The sequence below is a fragment of the Poeciliopsis prolifica genome, unplaced genomic scaffold, assembly GCF_027474105.1.
Source record: "Poeciliopsis prolifica strain line A6 unplaced genomic scaffold, Auburn_PproV2 SCAFFOLD002, whole genome shotgun sequence".
NCBI lineage: Eukaryota > Metazoa > Chordata > Actinopteri > Cyprinodontiformes > Poeciliidae > Poeciliopsis > Poeciliopsis prolifica.
The window spans coordinates 8,229,528-8,238,805 of record NW_026562377.1 but is presented as its reverse complement, the minus strand read 5'-3'; the positions used below and the strand labels follow the sequence as shown (position 1 = coordinate 8,238,805).

Sequence of the window (9,278 nt, the reverse complement as noted above, 5' to 3'; positions counted from 1 at the left end):
TTTCTCTCTTTAGACAAAAAGGAAGTAACTTTCCTTAGTTTTTCTAACAGAGCAACACAACCCATCCAGCTGTTACTTTTTATTGCTATAATGCTTGACTAATTTTCACTAAATCAGCATAGAAAAATAAATAAACAATAGCACTAGACATTGTAAGGCATGGTGGAGCATATGTTGCATTCCATTAGATGTTGGAAGGGGAAAACCCCCTGGTGCTACAGTGTAATTGTGGCGTTACTGTGTTAGAGGGGATTAACTCAGATATGAGGATGGAAAAGAAACAATCTGATTTCACTTCCAAATTAGTTTGTTTTCCTGAAAAGATTGAAGATTCCATTAGAGGACTATAACTTACAATGCCTCACTGCAACTGCATTTTGTAGATTGGTCATGAAACAGTCGTCGATCTCAAAGGCTTTTGAGGTTGAGGTAAGGTTAGTTGGGACACTTGCTAAAACATTGTTTTAAAGCTTCTTTCAGGCCCTTAGCAATTTTATTATGATCCCTCCACTATTTTAACATAAAAAAGCTATTCATATTTTTCAGAAAACTTTTAGAGTGAAGCTTCACTGCCTTCTGAGCCTATGATCTGTAATTCTCTGGGCAAACTCAGTTTCTGAACCAGCGTTTTCACATTGACTGCTTTTCTACTATGAAATGTTTAAACATCAGAGAGGTCCCTGCAAACGGTTTTGTGAAGAGCGTAATACTTGTAGCACAAAGCACCTGGAGACAAAAAATAATGCTTTTATTTCATGACTTGGAATAAGACATAAACCTCTACAAATTACAACAGAGTACAAACCACTGTGAGACACACCTGAGATATAAGGCTTTGATTCTTGTGTCTTCCCCACTGCCCCCAAGCAGCCATCCATCAACAAAAATCTGAAGCTAAGAGATCTAAAACCCATCATTGTTTTGTTACAGCAGAGCACCAAATTTGCAGCTTCAATGTCTGGTATTATGTATTAGCTCCAATTTGCTATTGTTTAAATTGTTATTATATTTTTTTCGTTCACCCAAAACATAACCTTTGTGAAATACATTCATTAGACATTTCAATTAACAATTATAAGAAGTTGTATAGACACTAAATGCAATTCCTTCTGCTATTTCCCTTTTTCTGTTACAGTTTTTATTAACACTTTCTTAATATTTTATTTTTCTGTTTTACATTTACTCATTTTTATTTTTGTGTGATGTATTTGAAGAGTTGCTATAGAGAGAGAGGCATTGGAAGTTTTTGATAAATGTACAGAGTGAACCTATGAATCATTTCTTAAAAATATACTTTGTGTGGGACTTCAGCAAAGGTTGGGATGATTTTACAACAAACAATTGACTTTTGGTAAATTCAATAATCTTTCTGACCTCGAAAAAACACTTTTCAAAAATCTCAAGTTAGGACATTCAATACTGTGTGAGTTGCATATTTGAAAACTCAAATATGCATATTTACAGGGCAAAGTGAAGTCAAAGTCAAATTTATTATTTTTGCAAAAACGTGGCCTGATTCTATTTACATGCTATTTATCTCCACTCTTTTTAGCAATATGGAGCAAAAGCCAGTTTTTAAAACACGCAAAATGGATATAGACCACACATAAAAATTTATTTTATTTAGTGTATTAACAAATTTTACTGTACATTTTATAGACAATGTTGTCATATCATTTGCTTCACAAACAACAGCATTATAAAAATAAAAGCACATGTAACACATTGTGAACCTGTTATATTGTATCTTTCAAGAAATCTGTATGATACAGCATCTATTTCGCATTTTCTTACAAAAATGTGTTGTAGACTAGGTAAAAAGTGACGATCCTTGTTTGGAAAGTAAATAAAAACAAGTAAAAAGACATGCCCCATTGATGCATAATAAAATGAAAACTACTATTTTTGTGATGAGAGAAACACCAAAATAAATAAATTAAACCACGCTGGTATTAAGGTTATTTTTGGATTATTCTTTGACAACATAATGTTTCTATTTTATGTGTGCAAGTGAATCAAGTTTCTACAATCTACAAATTTTAGCACATTGGTAAAATATGACAACAAACCTTTTCATAAAGAGTAATGAGGCATGTATGGTGACAACCTATTCAATTCTAAGATGTCATACAAATTTATAGGAAAAGTTGATATGAGAATCTCAGTCGTGGAGTTGAGATTCATGTCAATTACAAAGTCCACCAAAATGTTCATTGCACTGCTTTAGAATTGCTCCTCGCAATTGATAGGCCTGTGTGATAACTGCTCCATCTGTGCATCTGGCCACCGGCCAACTTACTAGCTACATAATTTGGTTGTTTCATATTCAATGGAGTTTGGCTGCTTGGCACTGAAAGTCTGCAATGCTGCCTGGATTCTGGTAACATCTGTTGTGGACAATTTGAGCCGATGCCGCAACAGACAGGAAAATAGATCCAGAGGCTGAGCTCCAGGTGGGGAAAGCCTGTTGACCCGATCCCGGATCTCCAGCAGCTGCAGAAGGGCCGAGTCCTGCGATCCCTGAGTGTACGGGTAGTCCAGCTGTAAAATTAAGTCCTGGATCGCTTCTGGGTCAAAGTGCATGCTGTAGCCATAGACCTGGATGCTGTTGATCTTCATGTAGCCCAGATTTTGGCCCGGTTCCAGGTATTCCAGGGGTTCAAAATATACACTTCCATTTCCATTGCCTGAAGGCCCTCTAATGCGGCTCCGTAGGTAGAAGTGGACAGTCTCAAAAAATGTTTTCCATTTATTGCCTAATGTCAAAGTCCAGTTGTAACAGTCATAGGGAAGATCTAATTTAGTCCTTTCCCAGTCTGGGTAGTTGTTCTGGTCAATGGGCATGATCCAACTCTCTGAGTGACTCCCCCCAAATGGATTGATGTAGACAGAGAGCATGGGGTCAAGTGTGCTGTTCTTGGTAAGGCAAATCTGCAGAGACATGCCCAGGAGCATGTGGACATGGTTTGATTTGTATTTATTACTTTTTAGAGTCAGCAACATCCTCTTTCTCCATGATGGGTCAAACCAGTTATTCAGCCTGACATCATTGCTGACAAAGATCCCATGGATGCTGATTCTGTTGTCTCTTTTCTGCAGCAGGTAGCGCAACTCCATGTCCTGCAGGTCAGTCTCAAAGCCAATGTAATGGTCAGTGGAATCTGGCACTTCGTTGCGGCACACGCCCTGGCTCAGCATGTAGCCCTGATTGCATGTGGCACAGCGGGAGCGATTTTCATAGGAGCAGGATGCGCACGAGGAGCCCTCTCCTACTGTGCATGGGATCATACTCTGGCAGGGGGGATGCTCGTATGGGCAGGAGCAGCTCCGGGTCTCCTCCATGTAGGAACCCAGGTGGTTGTTTTCACTGCAGTACATGATGGACAGGATGTAGTTGAGCCAATACCCAAACGGCCTACAACAGAACCAGAGCAGTAGGTGAATACATGGGTGAAAGAGCTTATTATTTTTGAACAGAAACCAAATTCAATCACAAACATAGCCCACTTTCTTGTTTTGGATACATACTTGTTTTTTTTTGCCTACAGTGGACAGCGCCTTCCAAGTCGAATCATAGAATTTAGAATACGAACTAGGTGGGGCCAGTTTTACACTCCCAGAGATCACAGTAATGAGATATATGTCTCATCTATTAAGGAACCATGTTGCCCTTATAAAAAGATCTTCCATCCTGTAAAACATGAACCTATTTTTAAGGACATATCCTTCACTTCTGAGTGTATGCATAAATCCATCTAATTAAGTCTGATTTATGGTGCCCATCGTAATATAAAATATGGATCATCACTGAAGCCAGCAAAGTGATGACATAAGTCAAGGCTGCATGCTTCAATCTTGAGATCAAAACCCGTGCAAGTTCTAACATCATTTCTTGATCTAACAATGTAATAGAAGGGGAGGCGACTTTTATGGCTGAGGAGCCTACATATTTCTTCAGTTCTGCCTCTATTTGTAATGCATATTATACCAGCAAAGCAAGACTAATGTTCAAGAAATCTCCTTTGATCCCTTGCAGTTTCTGTGTAGGTTATCGCTTACTGGCATAGGTTTAGTCCAAATGTATATATATTTTTAATTTGATGCTAGATAGAGGATTACATTGAAATTTTGTGTTATTTTATGAGAATTATAGTACAAGTAATTAGAAATGAGAATTAGTAAAAGTTGCATAAACAAAAATCATATTCAGTAAATTAAAATCGACAACTGTTTAAGTCTTGTTTGTCAGATTTAAAGTACCTTTTGAAAAGTGTTTAAGCATTTTAGTTAAGCACACATGTGTGTTTTGTTTTTTTAAGAAAGAGTTTTAAATAGGTCAGAAAAAAAACGAACGTAAAATTACAACGCATTTCAGAAACTCACGTTGCACATATCACAGTTTCAGAGTGTAAACTGTGTACAGCGAATGAGAGGAAGCTGTTTTACTGCTGCGTTGGATCAGCAGGACATGCAAAGTCATAGAGACATGGCATACAATATGGGCCAAAGACAATCTGTGTTTTCATTCCGCAATCTGCTCCATGTCTATTAGTTTATTTCACTCGGATCAATGTCACAAATAAATTTTTTTCTGCCTCCGATTCATTTTACACCTGTGGGGGAAAAAAAGATTTTCCCTTGAAGATGCACTATAGCTTGTTCCATTAAAAGCAACATTCATTTGACCAAAGAAAGCACACCAGTTCTTCTGCAGAGCTTCATTATGACTGTTCTGACACCTCCACACAAACAGCGCAGCAGAAAGCAGTGCATATAGCTTTTGTGCCTACGATACTTTTTTTTCCCTGCTTTGTCTTTGTACGAAAAGGACCCTGATGCCTTAGTACTAAAATAATAGCACAGAGCTATGAATGTGTTTTTTAGAATATATGCAGGAATTAAATAGAATGGTTTTAAGAATTCCAGTGTAAAAATTACTATTTAAAAAAAGAAAAACTGGTTGGGTTTAGTAGAATCAAGAGAATTACCGTTATATATATAAGGGACTGGGTGAAATGCATTAGAAACCCCAATGAAAGTGATTATTTAAAAATAGCAGATTTCATAGAAATTGCATAAGAATTACTCTCTTTCTTCATCTCATCACATGATCTTCAGTGTAATCAGATGCTTTAATTCAATGTAACCATCACCCTAATTCCAGTTTAACTGTAAACTAAAAAAAAAAAGTCAAACTACTTAAAATTAATATCACTGTCCTCATGCATTTTAATACCCTGAAATGCTAAAGACAGCACAGGCTATTCTACAGCCATATGGAGGTCAGTACTTTGAGTACCATTATCATTCTGAACCCTACCACAGTGTGCTGTCAATTTGCATGGGAACACCAAGAGATATTCCAAAGGGAATTACCCTAAAGTTGTTGTTTTTTTCTTCTTGGAAGAGAATCCATCAATTCTTAAGAAAATGTATTGTGAAACTGTCATTTGCAACACATTTTTAGAGATAGCTGTCCTTAAAAGTTTGATCAGTGTGTAAGACTCCCAACATATATAACAATAATATTCTGCCCTGTTTTAATAACCACATACTTTGGACCGACAAGAAATCACAGATGGTGCAGAGTCAGTATTCCTGCTTAGATCTCCCAATGATGTTTTATAAAAACAAGATAAGAAAAATGTTTTAAGCACATTTTTGATTTGTTCCAATCATGCAACAGCGATAACAATCTCAAAGTGTAAAGTGAAAATTATTATTTCTCCATGATCACTTACGAGATATTGAAAGTTAGACATGTTGCACATCTTTGCCAGTAAAAGCTAGGAAGCAAAGCTAACATTACAAACAAGCTGTGGTAATATTAAAGTTCATTCAGTCCACTCTGCCAGTTTCAGTAGGGGTTTTAAAGATGTAAAAATGTGCTATTATGGTCTGTTAATGTTAGTCCTACTCATAATATTTTGAGATCAATTTTTTCCATTTTTTTATTTTGTTTCAGACCAGTTTCAAGAAACAAAACAATCAGATAGCAAGACAACAAAGTGGAATCAACAAAATAAATATAGCTAGAGCAAACAAATAAGCATAAATAAATAATTTTGCCCCTCTGCCTGTATTCATCAGTTCTGCATCCAAAAAGGAGTGGATACAGTAAACTCTTATGTAATTCCACTCCCTTCTCCTTTTGAGTTTTCTTTGGTCAGTCAGTTTCGATTCATATCTTGAAAAGACAGTTAAAATGATAACAGTAAATAACTACTGAATTATATTGCAAATTCAGATAAACTCTTAGATCCAAACAAAGAAAAATCAATTCATGGCCAACCATAAATTTGATATAACCCGGTTAATAATCAATGCCTGTCTTCATTCCCACTGTACAATGATCAAATACAATTTCTTTATACTTTAAGTTATTTTAAGTTTTCACACTGCTACAGATTCACATTTAAACAATTCCACAGCTGAACTTCATATATGAATACACAAAAGTCTCTCTTTATGGCATGTGCTGTTATGTTATAAAAACTAAGTTACTCATAAAGTTATATTCTCCTTCTCAAACCTTGAACACGGCCCATTTTCCATATATTACCTGGTCATGTGTTGTGTCTTGAAAAAACATGCCTTGTACTGTGTGAAATTTAAACAAACCTGTAAAACCTAAGTGATGTGGCCTGCAAGAAAAGTGAGTTGGTATGATGTGGATGTCTAACTTTGTGAATAATGCATAGCACTCTTGTATAGTATGATCAACAGCAGCAGTGAAGTAATGTAGTTATTACACCAACCATCTAAACCAGTGGTGCCCAAAGTCAGTCCTCGAGGGTCGGCATCCTGCATGTTTTAATTCTCTCTCTGGAAGTACCAACAACCTTTTCAGCATGTCAGTGCTTAGGCCTTCTAATGAGCCATCATTTGATCCAAGGGCGTTAAACCAGGGAGAGAACTACAAAATGCAGGAATGCGGCCCTTGAGGACTGACTTTGGGCACCCCTGATCCAGACAGTAAGTTGAGTATTGTAAGATCAATGCAGAGGATGCAGTATGGAGTCTACTATGACCCAGAAAATGTTTTACTTTATTGAGGATTGAAATATTTCTTGACAGTTTAGATTTTAAATGCTTAATATGCTTTTTCAAGTTTAATTGATTGTTTATTACCACCCAAAATACTTTTAATTTTAACTTTTTCAATTGGAGTCCTATCTATTTGAAACATTACATCATTTAGTTTACTAAAACAATTGTATGAACAAAAAGATAACCTAACGGGGCAGATTCTGAAGATGGGTAGCCAATGGGAAATAAATACTATGTTATTTTTGGAGATCTTGAGATGAGACAATTACTGAGGATTAGTTTTTAAAAAAATGTATAATTACACTAACTTTTACACCACAATAGGCCAAGCGATTTCTCAAAGTAACATCATGTAAAAGTTGAAATTCTTAACAAAGGGGAAATAAATGAGAATTTTTTGTCATTTCAGAGATTTTTACCTTTTATGTTTGACAGCAAAAATGGCTTACATAGTAGTCAAATCATCCACATATTTTCCATTTCCACTAACAAGTTCACTTGAAAGCATAAATCACCTCTCTTCTATCCAGCAACAACAAAACATTGTTTGTGTCGAGCAAACAATTCCAAAACACTGCTTGGGGTGCAAAGAGTTAATGAAGCAAAACTCTTGAATGTAAGAGGGAAAAAAAACTAATTTAGAAAAAGAAAAGAACAATTTATTCTCATAAAACTGCAAAGTGTGCATGAGCTCTATATTTCACTGGCTGTTATGCCTGAAGCTACAACTTTACCACATAAATATGGATAGAAGATCTCTCTATAAGCAAAACATTAAAAACTCCACCAGCATCAAAGAAAACACATTCTTTTAACAATTAAGATAAAAAATCTGTCATCTTGATGAGTTCTGCTTTTACAAAAGAAATGTTTTTCTTTACGCAAGAAAAATTCTCATTTTTAAAATAGATGTATTTAGATTTTCAACTAATAATCCTTAATTTAATTCATTATTACTTTTTTTGGATACATTATAGGTTTGTAAAGTTATATTTTGTTGTTAATTTACCAAAATAAACTGAAAGTCAAGATTTTCTCCTAAATATAATAAAAATAACCATTAATTCAACAGTTCCATGCATGTATACAAACATTTTTTTTGCCAACTTTATATTTCAAAATAAGATTATGCAAACAGAAAACAAATGTTGGATGATCTAAAGATGAACGAAAAAATCCTGTCCTCTCATTGCTGTACAAGTAAAACCCTTACACTCTGTAACATTTTTTAAAATTCAGCAAACTTTAATTTCACAGAAGGATAGTTCTGATTTTGTGAAAGTAAAGAAGATACGGATGGGAATGCAGCCAAGAGATCAGGTATGACTGCAGCTTAGCTCAGCAGGAGCTCAGGATAATGTCAAATAATTCATTTATTGTGTGTCCGCACTATGTGATGCCTTGTTTGACTGATTTAGAAAAAAGTACCACATAAATAGGTGATGGAAAGACTAAATGAGTGTTCCACAAACACATATATCCACTTTCTTGTAAAAAAGAAAAAAAAAGGTAATCATAGAAACTTCTTATTTTCTCACCTTTCCCGTAGCATAATAATTTTTGGCTGAGTTTGACATCTCTTGCTGAGGGTAAAGATCTTGTTGATGATGCGCCGTGCTTTGCTTGCAAGCTGCTGTGTGCTGAGCTCTAGCTGTTTGTATCGCTGGTGAATGGACGGCTCCGTCTTCCAGAAATACTGGATGGCAGACCCGTTCAGGGCGTAGAATGTGGGAAGCCTTCGAACAAAGTTTTGAAACTCTTCTGTAAAGCAGAAAGACATGAAAAATGAAAATCTCAATCTCTTCCTGTCACATTTGGGCAGAGTTAAGGTCTTTTTGTGTTGCTCTAATTATATTTGGCTAGTTTAGACATGGCAAATGAGAACATTTCTTTTTCAGGGTCGTGGGATTTCAAGTGCTGCAGGGCTAAATGAAAAGAATTTTGGTTGACGTGTATGCTAATGGGTAAAGGCAGGGCTAAATACAGATTGGGGTAGGGTTTCTTCCCCCTTTCATTAATGAACAGCCTACAGGTCTTTCAATGCTCTGGATGCAAATCAGTAGGGAGAAAAACAGGGTGGACATGGAACTCAGAGTATAATATCTGTCAGTGATTCAGAGCAACTGTTTACTGGATGCATTCTGAATAGAAAGCAGATTAGATTTCAAGGCATTCAATAACAACATCACCATCGTCATCATCATGATTGGATGTATTGAAAATCAAAC

At 35.9% G+C, this 9,278-nt stretch overlaps 1 protein-coding gene across 1 annotated transcript in view; it reads right to left on the bottom strand.

Annotated features, from left to right (window-relative positions):
- Positions 1-727: 727 nt before the first annotated feature.
- Positions 728-9,278, bottom strand: part of brinp3a.1 (bone morphogenetic protein/retinoic acid inducible neural-specific 3a, tandem duplicate 1) — a 53,903-nt gene continuing 45,352 nt past the window's right edge. Inside the window, exons 7-8 of the mRNA XM_055058674.1 lie at positions 8,589-8,811; positions 728-3,415 (exon numbers count right to left, since the gene is read on the bottom strand). Of these exons, the coding sequence (XP_054914649.1) occupies positions 2,299-3,415; positions 8,589-8,811 (1,340 nt within the window). The 3' untranslated portion in view covers positions 728-2,298. The remainder of the gene's footprint in view (positions 3,416-8,588; positions 8,812-9,278) is intronic.